This window comes from Tympanuchus pallidicinctus, unplaced genomic scaffold (genome assembly GCF_026119805.1).
Source record: "Tympanuchus pallidicinctus isolate F22 unplaced genomic scaffold, pur_lepc_1.0 scaffold29, whole genome shotgun sequence".
NCBI lineage: Eukaryota > Metazoa > Chordata > Aves > Galliformes > Phasianidae > Tympanuchus > Tympanuchus pallidicinctus.
In genome coordinates this window covers 6,623,287-6,642,930 of record NW_026294746.1, presented here as the reverse complement: position 1 = coordinate 6,642,930, position 19,644 = coordinate 6,623,287, and the positions used below count along the sequence as shown (strand labels likewise).

General features: G+C 50.7%; 1 protein-coding gene across 6 annotated transcripts in view; it reads right to left on the bottom strand.

The window, feature by feature from the left end:
- EIF4G3 (eukaryotic translation initiation factor 4 gamma 3) overlaps positions 1-19,644 on the bottom strand; it is a 92,152-nt gene that overhangs the window by 26,685 nt on the left and 45,823 nt on the right. For 3 of the 6 annotated variants that reach the window (XM_052691696.1, XM_052691697.1, XM_052691694.1), the window contains 11 exons: positions 14,732-14,911; positions 14,165-14,279; positions 12,396-12,496; positions 11,408-11,530; positions 9,860-9,968; positions 6,762-7,568; positions 5,502-5,590; positions 4,155-4,404; positions 2,897-3,054; positions 1,627-1,752; positions 564-674 (listed from right to left, as the gene is read on the bottom strand). In XM_052691696.1, the coding sequence (XP_052547656.1) occupies positions 564-674; positions 1,627-1,752; positions 2,897-3,054; positions 4,155-4,404; positions 5,502-5,590; positions 6,762-7,568; positions 9,860-9,968; positions 11,408-11,530; positions 12,396-12,496; positions 14,165-14,279; positions 14,732-14,911 (2,169 nt within the window). Of the gene's footprint in view, positions 1-563; positions 675-1,626; positions 1,753-2,896; positions 3,055-4,154; positions 4,405-5,501; positions 5,591-6,761; positions 7,569-9,859; positions 9,969-11,407; positions 11,531-12,395; positions 12,497-14,164; positions 14,280-14,731; positions 14,912-15,699; positions 15,721-19,644 lie in introns of all 6 variants that reach the window. The other 3 variants (XM_052691698.1, XM_052691693.1, XM_052691695.1) reach the window with 3 other exon arrangements.

The window sequence follows — 19,644 nt, the reverse complement described above, 5'->3', positions numbered from 1 at the left end:
GAGCATGGCCTCTGCGGAGGCTGAATGGCTGAGCAGACAGCGTGCACGCGGGCTTTGCCATGCGCCACGAGGCAACGGCTGCCTCTGCATGGGCCAAGAAGCGCTCATCCTGCACACCAACACCGCAGGACAGCCGCTCGTTAAGCAACGTCCCCTTCCGGCCCCCCTGGGGAAGATGCAAAGAGAGGCACTGCCCTTCGAGGCGCAGATGTAGGATGTATGTTATGTGCGGGATGCTCCAAATGAACGGGGCAAGCAGCACTTACCTTTTCTCCCCCTTTCCATAGGTCTGCAAAGTGCAGACCCCTCGTGGATCCCGCTCAGGCCAACGTCCCAGCATGCCCTCAGCTGGTGCTGTCCCACCCACCACTGAAGACTGCCTAGAGGGGTACAATGCAAGTCTTGTTTCTTTTTTTTTTTTTCTTTTTGTTCTTTTAAAACAATGTTGCACCTTTTTGTAAAGCTTTCTGCCGGTGGTTCATTATCAACAGCGGGCGATACGGAAAAAAACAAACTCTACAAAAAGGTGCAAAGATGGGGAAGGAAGGGGGGATGTGGCTTACCCCTATTGGCAGGTTCCTCAATGGTGGGTGAGGCGAGACCAAGAGAGGGCATGCTGGGGAACCGCACCGAGCCAGGGACGGCAATCCAGGGCCGCTCTGCACTTTGCAGGCCTGTGAAAAGAGAAAGAGCAACAGCGGTGTCACTGAGGTGCCACACGAAGGACCGACTGCGCCGGGCACAACCTGCAGCCCACTGCAGCATCTCTGAGCATGGCAAGCGATGGCGACCTCAAAGAGCAGCACCGCCTCAGGACCGCGCCGCGCTCCGAGACAAACCGCGACAGCGAAGCTACTTGAAGACAAGGACGTGTGCCCAGCACCGAGGAACCAGCCAAAGACTGCTCCCCAACCAGAAACATTACAGCAACTCAAAGTCTGCAGCACCACCGCCGGGCTCGGCTCCGAAATCTGGAAATCTGCACACTCAGAAGTCAAAGTTATTTAGTGAAGGTCTTTGGAACCAGCGGTTCTGAACGGTAAGAGATGGATACACGACTAGATGCAACCAGGCAGACAACCTGAATGTATTTAGAGAGAGAGATGGAAGATGAGTGATGACACATGAGGCAGCTCCGACCCGGCTGCAGCTCCTAGAATAACACAGCACAGCACAGACAGAAAGGAGGAATTCAGAAGCAGGGTGAAGGGCTTGGGCAAAGCCAGGCAAAGGGCAAAGAAGAGAATGTGGAAGGAAAGCAGAGGAAAAGGCAGAAAAATGAGGAATGAAGCGACCAAAGTATGCCAACATGTTGTTGTATGAGATACGGACGCCTGCACACATGGACTGACAAATCCACAGCATGGAAATACATTTCCACATTCTCAAGAAGGAAAAGAGGAAGGAAGAGATCAAGTCCATGTTAAGTGCAACACATACCAATTAAAAACATCCACAGTGCTTTGCCTGTTTTCCTAAACTCTGACAGCCAAGAAAATATCTCCCTTGCACTCAAGCCAGACAAAACCAGAACCATCGGAATACTGGAAAATGCCCAAACACGTGAGGAAGGACTCCATGAGCGCCAAGATCAGTTGTTAAATTAGCAAGCTGGGGAAAACTCACACTTCCAGATACGTTTCTTCCACCGGAAGGCTGCCTCCCAAAATCAGCAAAGGCTGGTGTGAAGTCTGGGCCTCGAGGCAGTATCCGAGGGTCCAGGGTCCTCAGTGGCAATTTGGGCTGGTTGACCTGCGTTGCAGAGCAGAGCAGACAAACACGGCCTCGTCAGTGGGCGCTGCAGCTATCGCAGCTCTACAGTCTCTGCTAAACCATAACATTCATACTTAACATCCAAATGACGCTTTTCACAAACCAGGCAAGTTTTATGCACTCCCATTACACTAAAGGCGCACTTAATGCCTTCCACAGATGGCAACTGTGGAAATATGTGATGCTCAGAAACGTTTCAAAGCTGAATATCATTTAAGGAGGATAAAACCATGCCAGCACAGGCCCGTCCTGTGCACAACGAATGCAGCTGTCCTGTTTTGGGATCCCAGAGCTGCCACCTTCCCTCGAACAAATCTCTGTGGTGATAACACAAGAGACTGCTGGCTGAGCACAGGCAGCCCAAGAGCAGACAGAGCAGTGAGAAGCCAGCACAGAAAACTAGTGGGAGGATGGAATCATTTTGGGAACAGTGCTGTGTGTCACAATTTGTCTGGGCACGAAATTCAGAGTAGAAACATTTCTACACGTGAGAATCACCTACACCTGAACTATGCTCGAATGTTAAGAACGAGCCTGTGGTGCTCACACCAAACTACACAGCTCCAACAGAGATAGGAGCAGGCTCCTGAAGGCAGCCCACCCAGATAAGGAGTGCTTCAATACACAGATGTACAGGAGGGAGAAGCACATCTGTAACAAGGCGGCTTACAATCACAAAGCTTTGTGAGAGCCGAGGTATTAGTCATCGTTTATTAGACCTGCTCATAAGTATCAACACAATTGCTTCAGATGAAAACAGCCTGCCCACAAGCAGGGCTATGCTTTCCTAGCGGCAGAAATGAACTCTTAAAAGACAATGGCTCTCCTTTTGCTCTTGCTTTGCTAATATCCTTGGGTCTTAATGGCTGTAAGACAGCACTTTCAATTTTAAAACTACTCAGTGTAACTTAATCCAGGACACAGACCATTAAGAAAACCAGTGCTTCAGATTTTAAATCGTCTGCACTCATTCACTACTCAACAAATCTTGTGATGTGACACGAGCCCTTCCTGATTTTCCCTTTCCTGACAGAAGTCTTTGCCAAAAAGGTGAACGAGACAGAATACATCAAAGATCTGAATTCAGTAAGAAAAACCACGAAACCAAAGGGATTGCACGCACCTGTTTGATGGGCTCTCCTCTCACCTTGTCGAGAACCACGTCGCTGATGGGAGGCAGCCCTTCTGGCTTCTGGATGCAGGCAGGCATGAACTGGCAGTCCAGCAGGAACTCCCTGTCGTACTGCTTCTTCCCATCCGGGTCCAGAGGCTTCCACTGCTCTATAATGAGAGAAGCTGCTGAGATTCACAGGGAGCAAAACCTCCACTTTCGAAGACGCGTTCCTGTTTAATCTGAAGGGGAGAGTCAGCAAATGCTGCGCAGGAAGTTGGACTTGAATTTTAATTTTGAAGCCCGCCAGGCAGCGAGGAGAGGAACATATGTCACATGAAAGGAACATAAACAAGTGGGGGCACACGGCCAGCCCAGCGCCACGTGGAACTAATAACCAACCTGGAGCCCACGTCCCCTCACTTTACTCTTCACATCTGCAGGAGATGCCACGTTTGTGCTGCACGGATGCCAGGCTGCTGCAGTGCTTTGGCCTGTCCATTCACACCTCCTGCTAAAGCTTTATCTTTTTTCTTTATTTCACTCCTTGATCAGTGGTTTTGGGTTCTCAGCAGCCTGATCCCTGCAGGAGCCTCTCCTCAAGCAGACCTCCTAATTTGTTTCACAGAATTTCCAGGCTCCTAATCAAATGACTTCATTTATTTTGAGGAAGCTCCACTTGAATAAGAAACAACTTAGAAACTGGTAGCAACTGTAAAGTGAGATGGTCTCAAGGTCTCTCTTAATAAGGTGAACTTCCCGAGGGTCCGGCCTATGAGTGGTCTCCATAATAACACCCCCAGGCAGACTGTACATAGCACCGACCAGCAACAAGAGCACAGTGTCACACTCACAGAATGGCTCTGGGTTAGGAGGGACCTCAGCGGTGATCCATCCCCACCCCTGCTGTGGGCTGGCTGCCCCACCAGCTCAGGCAGCCCTGGGCCCATCCACAGCCTTGGCCAACTCCAGGAATGGGGCCCCCCCACTGCCCTCTGAGCCTGCACGATGTATTTCATCAGAAAAACTGCACCACAGCTCAGCAGCAGAGCCTGGGCTGACGATCAAGCATTGCTTCTCTCCTTCTTACAATTCCTGTTTGATCAGGTGACTAAAACTGCACACACACTCACTCCTGTGCAGCACCCAGTTGGGACTTTCACAGCGTTTAGTAAAAACCGTGCCTGCTTACGTGCAGCTTCTCAGAGCCCACTGGTTTGTGAATCCCAGCAGAAGGCAAGCAACCTGCAGCAGCCCGGAGCATGCTTACCTGGCTTGTACTGCAGTGCAGGCCCTTCAGCAGAGCCCTCTGTGCAGCCCAAGGTCACATCGGGCCCCTCTCCCTCCGACATGCTCTCAGCACCATTGCGGACAGGCTCTGCCTCCTGCTCTCCGTTCTCTTCCACAGGTTTCACTTTTTTAAGTTCGGAGGGGTCTCTCTCCAGCTGAAACCCGTGGCTCATGTTATCCTGTTCAGATTCAAGTACTTTGTCACTCGAGAGCTCCTCTTCTACTTTAGGCTGAAGCAGACACAAACACAGAGGTGCTGTCAGAGCCCTTGCAGAGCCCAACACCTGCAGATGGCTCCCCGTTCACCCACGCAGCCTAACAGCCATGTTTTGTGTGCTTCTTCTACTAACCCTAAGCCTTCCTGCACGTGCTGTGCAGATCCATAGCAACACATGTGCTGACCACACCATGTACTGACACTCCTGCTGTTAATTGTAGAGCTCTGAGGATACAGCCCTATTCTGAATTCACACACGGACACCGCAGCGATTAAACAGAAGGACTCTGAGGTGCTCCGGGAGAGGCTCTTATCTCTCCTCCCAACCTACATGCACCGCATCCTTTCACGCTTTTTGCAGGTTTGCAAGTTAAAATGGCATGGCGTTCCATTTTAGCACAGGTGAAAATATCAAAGAGTGCAAAGATGGGACTCCTCCAGCACTGACAGGAGAACATACAGAGAGAACCTGCAGGGGCAGCTCAGCCAGCGTCACTCTTCACATGCACACCAGCACGGTGTATATCCTGAATGGTTACAGTTCCCTCACCCGCTCTTTAAGTTCTACTGTCAGTTTTACCCAGGACATTTAAGAAAGAGGCTCTCCATGCACCACCCCTACCAGAATGGCAGCAAAAGCAACACTCCCAGTTTGTCTAACTACAGGTGAGGCGGTTTTGCACAGATGTCAGCTATTTTCCTTCCCAGCTCCTCCATCACACAGTCATTCTCTGGTCATGACATCACAATGACATCACTGTGCAGCAAAAGAATGCCCCAAATACCAGAGTGGCCCTGGGACCCCCAAATGGTGCACTTTTAAAGGGTTCAAACCCATTTCCCCTTGGGACAGCATTTAAGGCTCCACATTCTTGAATGCTAGAGGCGTTCAATAAGGCAAGAATGAAGAAAACTTGGACCTTCAAGGTCCAGGGACAGCCAAAAGCCACTGCTCTAAGAGATGCCAGGGAATATCACAGGTTTGGGAAATGTTCCCAAAAAGCCTGCCTTGGGTCCTTGTGAGACGGAGGAAGCAGCGTGTCTGAAGCAGCCTTTGAAGACATCAACATCATCAGTGAATACAGAGAAAGGAGCGCTGTGTTCCCTCACCTCTGCCTCTGTCTCTGTCACCTCCTCAGTGCCCTGGGTCCACTCTTTTGGTTTCTTCCACGTCTTTGGTGCAGTTACAGCAGTTGAGGCTGCAAGGCAAGCGTGCATCCATCAGAACACAAGCGACGCGCTTCCCTCCTCACTGCGCTGCCAACCACGCAGGGCAGTGGAGCAGCCGCAGCCTCACAGAGGTTTTATTTCAAAGCAGCGCTAACAAAATCATCCGAGCGACATTAAAACAGGATAATTGTTCCACAACTGCTTGTTGGAGCTCCAAATGGCCCTTCTGACAGCTAGGAGTTTATTACCAGCACTGTGAGGATCGTGTAGGGCAAAAGAGAACATCAGAAACCAGAGTTCTGGGAGGTGACGTCCTGGTGAGGCATTTCTCAGCAGCTGCATCACAACGGCTCACCACCACCCAACCCACAAACCTCACAGGGCGACCACGGCAGCACCGCCAGCACAGCACCTCACACTCCAGCAGCCCAGTTCTCGTGAGCTGGGTTTGTGTTTTGATTTTAAAGCAGGTTAACAGCTCCACTGCTCATTAATTTCCCCGGACAACTGATTCAAAGAAAATACCATATAATATTTCTAGGGTCTGCAGTGATTTACTCTAATTACCTTTCTCCCCGGAAGGGTAAAAGAAACCATGCAGTATATTAAAATACAAAACCATTAGTCCAACATGCTCGTAATTTGTTGCCAGTGTTATCAACTTAAATTCTGACACAAGCACACGTGCATATTTAACAGTGTAAACAGAACTGATTTTGTGATTGAAGTTTCCAGCAGATGGATTTGCTGCTCAAGCCTTTAGTTTCCAGCAGATGCTGAGGAAAAGCGTCTTCCTTTCTTTACCACTTCACCTGAACAACAACATTCTGCTGACAGGATGGGCAGAGTACAAACCCCGACCTGGGAGAGTTTCACCCTCCCTGAAGCACCAACCTCAGAGTTTCGCTGATGCTTTACAGGACTTGAGAAATTCTCCTTTCTCAGTTGTGAAAGCCCATGTCTTGGCTAACAGACGCCAACCCCAGGATGTGCGTGCAAAGCTGGCTACCACTTTTATGAACAATTACCCAGGGATGTTCTGTAGCTGCAAACAGAGCTTAGCATTTTGCAATCAAAGCAAAGGCCATGAGGCAGAATCAGATTTCCCGGAGACAGATACAAATGGGAACACCAGACAGAAGAGCCCCAAAGAGCCCTTCCAACGGCTCTGCTGCACGCCCCGTGCTGCCAAGCACTTACCTGGGACAGGACTCTTGCTAGAGCTCAAGCTCAGAGCCTCCGTGCTCTCCTCCAGTTGCCCATCCGCCTCTGTCTCCTCCTTCTTCTCAGCATCTGTCAGCTCTTCACTAGGAGCAGTCCTTGCGCCTTCCTCTCCCTCCACATCTCCCTGAGCAGGGGGGGCACCAGGAGGCAGAGGCGGTGGTGGGGAAGGGGCTGTACTGGTCAGAGCAGCAGGAGGAGAAGGAGGGCTGGGAGCTGGGGCGGGCGGCGGGGATGGGGCTACACGGGGGATGCTGGGGGGGGGCACGGAGCCCAGGTCCCCGGGAGCTGCCTCTGGTTCCTGTGGGTCAGCAGCGAGCGGCACAACATCCCCTGCAGCCACGTCGGCCCCACTCTCTGCGGCAGCGACGCTCTCACTCACTCCGTTCAGTTCCTTACTGGTGTTCATGCTCACGCTCACAGTCACCGGCACATCGCCGGGTGCCATAGGGCTGCCCGCCTCCTGGCACGCCTCGCCACGGGGCTCCTCTGTGGGCACTGGGTGCGACACGTCCAGGCTGGGGAGAGGCATCGCCTCCTCCTTGGGGGAAGCGACTTCACATCTCTCCTCGGGGTCGGCGGTGGGCGAAGGTTTAGCAGCAGCGGCGGTGGCAGCGGCCGCAAGCGGGGCGGGGGGCGGCGATGGGGCCGCAGCGGGGGCCGGCGGGCTGTGCGGAGGGCTGGGCTCAGCCACCGGCAGGGCCGGGTCCTGCTTCTCTGCTGTGGGCTCTGCCCGGAGCACGGGAGAAGACGGCTTTAATACTGGGTCTGGTTTTGGCTTCTCTTCTGGGAAAGGAAAACAAAAGGCGATGTTACAATCTGAACACCAGTCTGCTGTAGCTGCCCCCCCGGCCCCAACTCCCCTGCTCCAGAAACTCCACAGAAGACAAAAATGCACCTGAGCTGGGTTCTGTTGCAGAGGAATATAGGGCTGTAGCGCCAAGAGCTGAGCAGCTCCTGTCCTGACAGGCAAACGGGCGCTGAGAGCAGCCAGCTGCCTGCAAAATCCCCGCCAGCATCGCCGCATCGTGTCACAGCCATGGGATGGCTGAGGTTGGAAGGGGCCTGAAAGCCCACCCCTACCATGGGCTGGCAGCCCCCACCAGCTCAGGCTGCCCAAGGCCCATCCACAGCCTGGGGCACCTCCATGGATGGGGCACCCACAGCTCTGGACAGCAGTGCTAGGGGATGCTGCCTGATGGCTGGTGACAGGCTGCACTTTAAGCCTGCCATGCATCACATCATCACCGCTATGTGAGACACATTCAGCTTCTTCTGCACTTGCTAGTTCTAAGCTCCAACAGACTGAAGGACATAATCCCATTTTTGTTCTAAATTTCAGCCAAGAGGAGATATCTTTTCCAAAGAAAGCAGAAACAAAAGCGAGTGAAGCACAGCTGCCACCAAACAGCACCACTGCCGCCACGTGTTTGTGGTCCAAAGGCTCAGGAGGGTTGGATTTGGATTCTGAAGGCTCTGTGGAACGACCCAGAACTGGTTTAGAGAAGAAAATGCGTCACCTCCAATTCTGGAATGTGGCTGCAGAGTGGAGCATTCCTGACATTTACAGTTCTCTATAAACACTGCCTGGGTATTCTCTCCCCAGAGATAAATGTGATTGCTCAAAACAAAACAAAACAAAACAAAACTCGAACATTTGAAGAGCCCAGAAAAAACATTCTGGGAAGTAAAAACACAGCAAAAGCCATACAGCTGCATCTGGAGAGCGGTGGTCCAAACAAACAGCCTTCAGCCTGCATCTCATGCAGGGAGGACTGTGCAGAATTCAAGGAGAGATGGAACCAGAGGAGGATTTCAGAGCCAGGAGCAAACCTGGCCGAGGAGAAGCACATCTTCCCTTGGAGACCAAATCTCCAAATCCCGGTGAGGATTCCCATCTGCGAGCGACCACAGAGACAAGGACCCACACATGGCTGGGAAGGCCAAACAGCAGCATGGGAGCCGCTCATGCACACTGACTCAGCCCGCTTACCTTCCCTCGGTGTGCCCAGGGAGGCAGTGGGGTGCTGGGTGAGATCCAGCTGGACATGGGAACCCATCCCAGCTCCACGCTGTTTATCCAAAAATAATCGCTGGGCTCACTGCCATTTTTCCACCCTTTGTCCCAGCACAGATATTTGTGAGGCAGAGCTGCTGCTCACTGGAGCGCTCTGCAGTGCTCTGCACACACTGGGCACTGACAGCACTGAGCACTGCTTGTCCACGCGGTGCTGCAGCCCTCAGCTCTGCCTGCCCGCATCCCTGCACGCCTGCACAGCCCGACAGCCAGGGACTGCTGCAACAGCTGTGAACCCAGAGCATGGACTGCTCGTCTTGTAGAGAAAGTCCAAGAATTCCAAAGGCTGCCAACAGCAGTGCCGGCTGTGCTGCTACACACAGTGCCAGCCCTGCACCACACACATTGCTCACTGAAGCTTTTCATGGCCATAAAGTGTCACCGCAGGACCTGGTGCGCAGCACCTCCCCTCCTCTGACATCTCCTCTCCACACAGACAGCTGAAGACCCCCTTCAAACACCCATTCTGAGGTGTAAGAATGAAACATGATCACTTCAGGAAACCTTTTCCATCTGTGCCCTGGTTTCTTTTTGGTGAGCCATTTCCGAGACCCACGGCCCAGTCACAGTTTTTCTAATTACTCTCTCCCACACCGCAGGCCAGAGCTCTCCGGGCACCCCTGGGATGCTCTGCTGCGGCTGATGAATGGCAGCAGTGATGCCAAGCCTCTCTGCTAAGAGCCCTTTCCTGATGTACGTTTGTTTCTGAAGGACGGCACGTGGGTGAGAGGAGCTTCACAGTTCTCACTGCTCTGGAATAATGTTCACGACATACAAGCTTTAATACCATTTTTCGTTAAGCAGTTTCACACAGGCAAATTTCAATTAATTCCCTTAGCAACACATTGTTCCACGTTCCACTGGAGGAAGAGACGGCCCCTCCCCTTCTATTGCTGCTGAATGCCACCCTGCTTCTCTCCCTGCCAAAAATATTCCAACTGGAACAAGAAAGGAGAAAAAGGACTAAAAATAACAGCAGAGGAAATATCTGATGACCAACCTTGCTTCGGGGCGATGGCTGCGGGGCCGGCAGTGCTGGCAGTGAGGTGGCTGCTCTCCACTGGCCCATAGAGCACAGGGCCGGGCTCTGGGACCTGGCTGGGCAGCTGCTGAGGGTGGAAGGACAAAACAGGGCTGCAATGAACATGAGAACAGAAAAACTGGCAATGTGAACGCAAGCAGGGAAGGGGGAGATGAGAAGAGCACAGGGGAAACCAAGAGGCAGGGAGAAAATAAGAGAATGCCAGCACAGAGGGAGCTTGATGCCTCCCATATGCAGACACACAGTGCAGGAGCAGCAGGTCACACAGCTGAGAAGGCTGCTCTTCCTGCAGAACCCGACCTGACAGAGCAGAGTGCCCAGGACACGGCTGTCCGGCTCCTTTCAGACACCGTCAGAAATCCACGCTGAATGCATTTCCCTAAAAAGAAGCTCTGCCCATCTCCTCCCTTTCCTGGGACTCCCCTTTCCAACTTCTTCAGCTACTGCCTTTGAGCAGGGCAGAACACTCCTGCTTGACAGAAATCACCGATGCTGTTGGGACAATAACTCTGAACCTCCTGGCTCAAGCGGGCTTGAATTTCCAGTTGTGTTGCACAAATGGAATTTCACTGGTGAGCTCTATCTCAGAGCTCTTCTGTCATTAACAAAAGTGGCTCCAAGTAGCTAATCAAAACGAAGCCTGATTATGAAACAATGAAGTATTTGCATACTTTGCTTAGAGCATATGATTGGACATCACCGTTGCACTCTGCATACAAATGACAGCTGATGAGAAATCCAGGCTTACTAACCTCCTCTTGAGGAGCATTTATTTTGTCCCGTTTGACTTAATTGTAGTACCTTAAAATAGACTGCTGGATGCAGAAGCAACCCTGCGTTACCTGCACCCCCCACAAGCACTCTGAAACAGCTGTCTGCAGCTCGTCCACACTGCTACTTCCAGACTCTGGGGTTCATGTCAAGGTGGATGTGTGCTCATGGCAGTACTGCCCATCTGCACTGCTCTCCTGGTCCAGAAAGGACCCAACAGCCCCAGGTTTCCAATCAGCTTAATTGTTGGCCATGCCCTTTTCTGTTGATTTGGTTTTGTTGTTTGTTTCTTTCCCTTTAGAGGCTGCATGCACAAAGACCAGATTTGGAAATTCCACGATAAATGGCCTGAGTCACTGTCCCTGTAGCACCCTAAAGCAAGACTAAAGTGGGAGGGCTTTAGCATGGACAGTAATGTGATCTGAGATGTACCACCAACCCCAGGCATGACCTATGGGGGGCACGAGCCAGTAGTGGAGACACCACGTCCTCCCCAAAGACTTCACCAGCTCCAACCACCGCTGCTGACACACACAAGGGGAAGGAGGGACTGCCAGCAGCACTGCAGCTCTGCATGGTACAAGCTGAGGGCTGCTAAAAATGACCAAACCTGGGGAAAAAAAAAAGCTTAAGGACATGGACAACTTAGGGAAAGAGCATCCAGGTGTTGCTGGTGTGGATGGAAGATAAAGAAGCTGCTCTAACAAAGGCAAAGCCACACAGTCATGCTGTTACCTGAGGCGGGGTTGGGGTGGAGGTGGGTCTGACGATGGGCGGCGTTGGGTTCCTGCTGCCCCCGCCGGACATTATTTCTTCTGTTATATCTTTGCCCCCCTGGTTCGGATCCCGGATCCGGATCTACGGTTTGGAGCCAAGAAAGAGTTTGAGTGAGTCTTCCTTCACAAGCTGTCCCTGGGGCTCAGGGGCAGGACATGCTACCATCCCACACAGCATGAGACACTCCAGACTGAGCTGATGCTCTGCAGGAGCACTGCAACCTGAAATGCATGGTATCTCATCTCCTCATCTTAAAACCCAATTCAATCAAAATGCTCATCAAACACACGCACCTCTTCCCTTCGATCTAAAGCAAGTGTGGCACAACTTTAAGAAGAAATGCATGCCTTGTTGTGCATCTGTGATCTCTAGATTTGGAAAATAAGCTTAGGGAAAATTGGACAATGTAGCAGTTTAGCTACAGAAATAAACTTGCCAGACAAAAAGAAAGAAACAAAAAGCCCCATATTACCCAATAGGAGATGCAGTGGCCTTGGCAGCCCAGCTGCTGGGACAGGAGAAAGCCTTTCTGTTTTCCTCTTCCACACTGAGATGGAGCATGCCATCCAAAACCAAACACCTGAGAACACACTGAGTGCTCAACCGGCGCCTGAACCGCTGTCACTGCAGGTGGGAATTCATCAGGCCACATGGAATGAAGTATCAGTGTATATTCTTCAGTGTATAGCTTGTGGGTTCCCATGAGCTGCAGAAGTGTGTTCCCTCCCATCTGGCTGTGACGTTACAGAACAGCACAGAAAGGTTCCCCATCAAACTGAAACGAAGTCAGCGCTGCGCAGTGCCAATGCAGTGTGGGTGTGCGATGGAAGAGTCAGCCCCTCCGAAGATACAGCTCAGGTTTCAGCTCAAGCCCTCACCCATGTCCTTCAGCCTTAGCAGCAGGGCAGTGCCCAGACACAGCGTACTGTCAGAGAGGCTCCCTTACCGTTTTTTTCTCTCTTTTTGCTGGTGGAGGCTGCTGCTGCTGCGTAGGCACTATGATGGGTGCTGACTGATACACCGGCTGACTCGGGTAGAAAGGTGTTCCTGGGGAAGGACAGCACAGAAATGAGTGAGAGATTCAGCTTGTTTGTTAACGAAACAAAACCAAACACAAGAGGTGAAGCTGCTTGTCCACCTGCTCCTCCCTCCCTTCTTTTGACCAACACTTCCAGCTGCAAACCAGTCTGTTTTGCTCTTCCCCACTTCCACTAAATGGGAGCTGCTGCTCCAGCAAGACAGGAGATGAGGTCACTTCTTCACGTGAGAGCTTAGCGTGTGCCCCAGTGGCTACTGAGACCCCTAGGGCAGGAAAAGCAACATGACCCCCTTGGGCTCCACTGCTTGGTGACACAAAGAAGCACAGACAGCACCCCAAAACTACACTGCATTGCTGACTGCATGCCTAACATCCAACACCGCTGCATTTTCTTTATGCACTGAGACTGCCTCATGGAGAATGGGTTCTCTCCAGAAGTGCTCCACAAACAGGAGTGTCACAGCAGAGCTGTCTCCTGCCCACATACCAGACAGCAGGCAAGCGTGCAATGCAGGGCTGTTGTCTGCTTTTCCATGGATGCTAGATGGCCACTTGCTTTCACTCCCCCCCCGAAGTAATCTGATTTATTCTTCAGCTGAACTAACCTTTAAATGGGAATGAAAATCTGCACTGTTTCTGACGTCTTTGTGACCACTGTAACCAAAACAGGAGGTTACTGCTATCTCAAGCAAGCGGAGAAATACACAAAAGCCAGTGAACCCAGCTCTGCACAATCTGATCTGCAACTTCAAAGGATGCATTCCTCAAGCTGTCAGCTGGAAAGCAAGGGCTGAGAGCAGGCCCCACTGCTGCAGCTCCAAAGGAAGGGCTTGTTGAAACATCCTGGGGTTTCCCAGAGTTCTTAGAAGTGGGCAAGGCAAGGCAAATAACGGCAGTAACAATGATATGCATTACTGCAAGACACCTATTTCTGCAGTCATTCAAACAGAACAGGTTTGTTTGTGCTGATAGATCCTGCAGAAACTCTTGGAGGGGACTGTGCTTCGAGTGTGGTATCATCGCATATGGCAGCATGTTAGAAATGACAAAGCGTTTCCAAGGCCCTTCCAAGGGCTCACACATCTGCATGCAAGGAGCCAGGAGAGAGGCGGCTGTGAGCTGCTGGGGGATGGAGGAGGAAGCTGCTCTGCTCCGAGGTGTGGCTCTGAGCCTTGGGGCCTGAGAGACAGTGTCACACACTCAGCACCACGTGCAAATGGCCACAGAGCACAGCACAGTGCGACCACCCACCCCGCAGCACCAGACAGCAGGTAAGGCACAAGGCTTGCCCTTCTCCATTTCTAAACACCAAACGAGGAATGCGGGAACCAAAGATGCTAACTTTGGAGGGCGCAGCTCAGAGGAGACAAGGGCTGAGGGATGTATTGACAACACCTTAATCGATAGTAATGATTTAGCAGGGAATAACAGCCAGCCACTATTCTTGTTCACATGTGACTGTGGGTAGTTCTATGAGCTGCAGCCCTTCCTTGAGCATTCATACAAACAAAACTCCATTACTGTGATTTTTTCAGGAGTGAATAATCAGGGCCGTGACACAACCGAATCGAGCAGCTATTTAAAGTTCAAATAAATGCTAATCCAGTTTGGCATTACAAATCTTCAGCTTGACAAGTGCAAAAAACACACGCAGGAAACGTCCAAGCAGAACTCACCGTAGGCGTTGGGGAATTCCCCAGGACCCGGTCCTGGATAGAAGGGGCCCGGCCCCGGCGGCTGCACAGGGTACTGCTGGGGGGGCCCGACGTAGGGTGGGCCGCTGTGGCGATACTAGGAGGAAAAACACAACCACCTGTTTACAGAGAGATAGGCGACGGCGTGCTGCTGCACGAAGGAAATGCAACAGAAGCCTCAGAAATCAATAAAGATGAGGCTGCCAAAGTTCTTTACAAAGACAAGTCACTCCCCTCTTTCGGTAATACTGCGTTCTTACAAAGCCCAAGGTTTTAGAGCTGTTAAGTCAATTTAAATACATCTACAGCATTTTCCAAGGAGCTTGATTTCACACCGTTGCTGAAAGGATCTCGAAAACCAAAGGGTTCATTCATTCCTAATGCCTCCGTGCTCAGATGAGCAGATATTTCATAAAAGAGAAGGTCGGGATCTAAATACGCAGCGAGTTACATCTCTCTCCCTCTGCTGATGCTGCAGCAGTCATGGAGAAAATCCAGACAGAGCAAAGGTTGCTTGGCTTCTATAGTGCCTGGGAAAGGTGTCTGTACCTGTGGTATACAGTACTGGGGGGCCTGAGGCATGGGATACGGCATCGGCAGGTGATTAACCATCATGATGTGTTGGTTGGTCTGATACACTGCGGTCGGTGTTTGTGCACCAGGACGGATGGAAGGGCTGCTGTTCTGGATGGTGGCTCGTGGAGGCTGGATCTGAGGCCTCTGAAAAAACTGGGGCAGGGAAGGGAGAGAGGGAGGAGAGAGGAGAGAACAAAGAGTCGGTCAGTCCTTCTGGGGAAGGATGGGCAGCATTACAAAGGCAGACAATATTGCCATTCAGTACTACTTCCAAAGGGTTGCCACGCATTCAGAAAACAGCAGGACAATTTCTGACTATTTGTAAACAACAAGCTCATGCTAGCACCTTCGATTTTTACCAGGTGTGAAACTTTACATCTAGCTACTAGTTTGCACCTACTGAATTATACACCCCAACTTTCACACCAACAGCCAGAAACACAATTTCTGTCAAATATGCTTTTATAAGGTGGGATGACTGCCAAAAGCCACCTTTATCAGGAAATCAAAGATCAAGGCAGCTGTTCCAATCTAACTCCAGAACAGCTGAAGGCCCAGCTTTACGAAGGGCACAGACGCCCCGTGCAAACCGAGCCAGGGAACTTGTCTTGTGCTTCGTTTCCAGAAGGGTGGCAACCTCTTCCAGGTGGCACCAAACTCCTCTACCATGTTTGCATGAAGTGATGCCCCAAACAAGTGGAACAGGTCCAGGAAATCAAGGAACCCACTGGAATGTGCTCAGGTCTCGGCTCGGAAGCACTGGGAAAGGCACCAGCATCCCAGGATGGAGCTTTCACAGCAGCCCTCGCTCCGGCTGCGAGCCCTGGCAACTCTCAGACCCAGCTGGTAAGGTATGCAGACAGTCAGGCATTCACTAACAGAATAATGATGCGAGTGATAAAGAGACACTTATGCCATGCAGAACCAGGAGTTAAAATTACCTGTATAGGTCTGAATCCTCCCTTCAATAACGAAGCAAGAAAGCAGCAGGAAACAGAAAGAAAGCCAATGGAACAGCTTACAGATCAATAGGAAGGAATAGGATTTAACATGCACCCTAACTGCACACAGCTCCATTCATCTTTCTGCCCTGCTGTGACTGAGATCCTGCACAAACAGCAAGAAGGACACTGAACTGGTGCAGGACTGTCCTACCAGAACCCCACATCAGGGGCAGAAACTCCTCTGGAAAGGTTTCATATGGAAGTACAGAAATTAATAATAATAAAGAAAAAAACAAACAATAATTAACTGTAGGAATTGTGATGCTACATAAAGACTCTATATTTACTCTGTTCCTAGGTCAAACATTTTTCCTTTTTGGTCTCTTTCAGTAATACAAAGTGGATAAAGCAGTAACACATGCTCAAATCATGGGTTTGGTCTCCACTTCTGCATCCAGACTGGAAGGATAAGAAATGCCACGTATTTAATTGCTAAGCAAAAAAATAACGATAATAAAATTAGGTCATCGTACATCACACCAAAGAAAGCTGACTGATGAAGTGTATCAATGCAAATAGTCTGTGAGCAACGGCATCATGAGCAGTGAGAACCAAAAAAAGAGGGTAATTGCTAAAGGATGAAGGCATGTGCTAGGCTTGTCTGCCTCGGCATTCGGAGAGCACGGGGCAGGGCAGAAGGAAGCTGTGATGCCTCTATGTGACATGACAGTGACATTAAAATGACCGTTCTGGTGCTCCTGAGCGCTCTATGATACCTACAGTGCTCCCATAGCAAAACACGTCTCCAGAAAAGCCAACCTCTGCTGCAGAAATCCAGACACAACCAGGGTGAGCACAATGCCTTACGTCCAACTCTGTGAGCCGGGGTGCAGAGCCATCACTGCTCCGTGTGACCCGGACAGCAGCAGCTGCATGGGGACATCTGGAAGTGAGGGTGCAGGAAGAGAACGGGAAGAGCTGTGCTGCTCTGCTTCTCCACTAACACAGCTGTGTGGCTGCCCAGACGCAAGGAACCACTACTGGGAGATATGCTAAATTTACAGTGAGATTAACTGAATTCTGCAATTCCTCAATCCCTGAAGACATCAAAAAGAATTCTAAAATATTTTCTTTCACTGCCGCTTCTCTTCACTGTTCTCAGGGCTACTGATAAATGTGCAGAACCATCAGGGGGGGCACCTTGGAAGGGTCTGTACTCCAGGTTCAGGAATGAAGGAAATCATGTCCTTTCTTCCTCCGCTGCCAGCTGCTGAGTTACCATTGCTATGCTGTTAGCGGGTTGCAGAACTCTGGGAGAGCCAAAGTGCAGTGGGGAATGAAGAAAGGGAAGGGAAGGGAAGAATGAGAAAAGAGAAGAAGAAAAGAAGAAAAAAGGCAATAGCCACCACGGTTCTGCAGAGTGAAGGTGCTGGAGATGGATGCTCCCCAGCAGCAGGGCAGAAGCTGGGAATCCTGCAGCGGCGCACACAGGTGCCACCCCACACTCCTGCAGACACGTGTCAGGAGCCTGCTGGTAACACAGCACTGAAATGGCAGAGGAAAACCTGACAGCAATGGAAAGTGCTGGCCTACGGACAGCTTTTCCTTTCTGCCTCTGGCACAGCATGAAACATGAGGGGTAGGGGAGACACGCTGGAAAAACTGCTCCTTGTGGAACACAAGCCAGCTCTCCTCCCTGCCTTGGCAGATGGAATGAAAGCATGCTCTGTGCACCACATTGTACTGCCCTTCCACCGAGCACTCAGTAACACCAGGGGAGTGCCAAGATGCTCCGTGGCAGAAAGAGAACCTCCAGCAAGGAAACTTGGGGTTAAGCAAGCAAACTAACCAAACCAACAACCTCTCCACAACACTGCCCACACCATCAGAGAGGAAGCTGGATCCAGAGAGGAAGGAAAAAAAATAAGGTTCTCATTACTTCTAGGAAGAAGGACACAGCAAGAAAAGAAGCAGATCCGTTATTCCAAACAAGACAACAGGAGGATGTGGAAGAGCCAGCCACAGAGGTCTCCAGCAAAGCCTGCATTGCTTTGAGTTATTCCAGTTCCTGTAAGTCAAATTAAAATACACAAGAAAATCAGATTTCAGAGCACTGTGCAACAGGTTTGTTTATGGGTTTTACTGCCCAAACTCTGCACTATCAGACTTCTTGATGCTTTCTCCTATTACGTCCCTTCGAAGCTAAACTAGCAATACTCAAAGTCATCCACAGAAATATTTTACTACACTGATTTGGTAAAAGATTTGTTTTGAAAGGCCAAAGGGGTGCTCGCACAGACCCATTTTTAAGTAACGCTCATGGTACCCTACAGGAGAATGCCAGGAGGTTGAAAACAGACATTGCGCCCCACCTTCGGGCCCGGAGCGCACAGCACCCACAGCGCCAGAACAAAGGTGCTCTGATGCTTCTCACAGAACCCTTCCCAGATCACTGCCTTCAAAAAGCCCTGCTATATCCCAGCGATGGTCAAATTAGTGCAAAACACTCTCGAGTCAACAAGGAAGGAGAGAAGAACTGAACTGCGGTCCTCAAGTCCCAGTCTCACCCCTCATCTGTCCACCTCTGCTAGCTAAACTCTTCCAGTCTGCTCAATGAGCTCTCATCATCTCAGCAGCCCTCCTTGTATCTGTCCAAGGAAATCTTTGTGGAAAATAAAAAAAGGATAATCACACACATTCCCCAGACATGGTTTTGCCACTACTTCCTAACACAGCAGTAGTAACTCCCTGTTCCAACTGGAAATAACTGCTCTTGCTCATGTAACGATGGCATCACACAGGTGGTCCCAGCCAACACTTGGTATTTCCCTTGGCACTGAAGTGTGAGGGTCTGCTTTCTGTGATGCTGAATTGCACCTTGCTTCCCCTGCACTGGCCCTTCTCACATAGGCTCTCTATGCTGCCCGTACTTCCCAGCCTTGTACTCGTTAGGTTTGCTGCAGACATTACCTGCTCTTTGTGCCATGGTGATCACCACGAACCTCCTGCCTACCCTCTCAGCACTACTCTGCCACTTACCCAATCAGTCCTTGTAGACACCCCAATATTCTCTTATTCAGCATGTTCTGTTTTAATTTTCCTCCCACGCACAACCCTGTGGTTCCAGACACTGTCTGCTGAAGGGCTGCCATAAGAGACATCAGATTTGCAAGCAGACAAATAAATGACCAAAGTAAACGCCAACCTCCTGATAAACCTCTGCTGCGCCTTAACTGATTTTCTATTGGCTCCAGATTTCTCAGTCCTCACTCCCAGGGAAATGCTCTGAAAGCTCCGCTGAGCAGCGCAGCTTCTGGGGACAGCAGAGCGCACGGCATGCGCTGGGTTTGCTCAGATTGCTCCACTGCAGTGAGGCTGGAGGCTGCAATGATCCATGAAGCCCCGCACAGAACTGCAGAGAAAGGCAGTAAAAGCAAAGCTCAACTTGCTGGCCATAAGCCTCCAAAAGGTTCCTTCATCCCCTGTGACCAAATGAATTCTGGCAGCAAATCTCCGACCTCTCGGCACCGCAGGCTCTGTGACACAGCACGCTGCTGATGCCTTCTGCTGTATAAGCCACACTCAGAAGAACTCACACAACCCCAAATAAATCTGCAATGAGCTACAACTCAGCCTGCCACAACCAATAAACTCACCTCAAATACAATTATAAGCCATACAACCCTTGAGTTTATACTTACACTGATTTCTGTTTTTAATTACAGTGGCCTCTTCGAAGCATCCATTCTAAAATATCCCATGCGCTCCTGAAGTTGTTTCCCAAACTAACAGTTATTCTGCATTTTTAGACTCCAGCTCGAAAGAAAACTGCTATTTCCAGTTGCGAGGATCAGGAGAAACAAGGAGGCCCAACAGCTTCACACCAATCAGAAGAACACAAACAGGGACACTCCGTGTGCACGGCGGGACGTGGGATTTCCA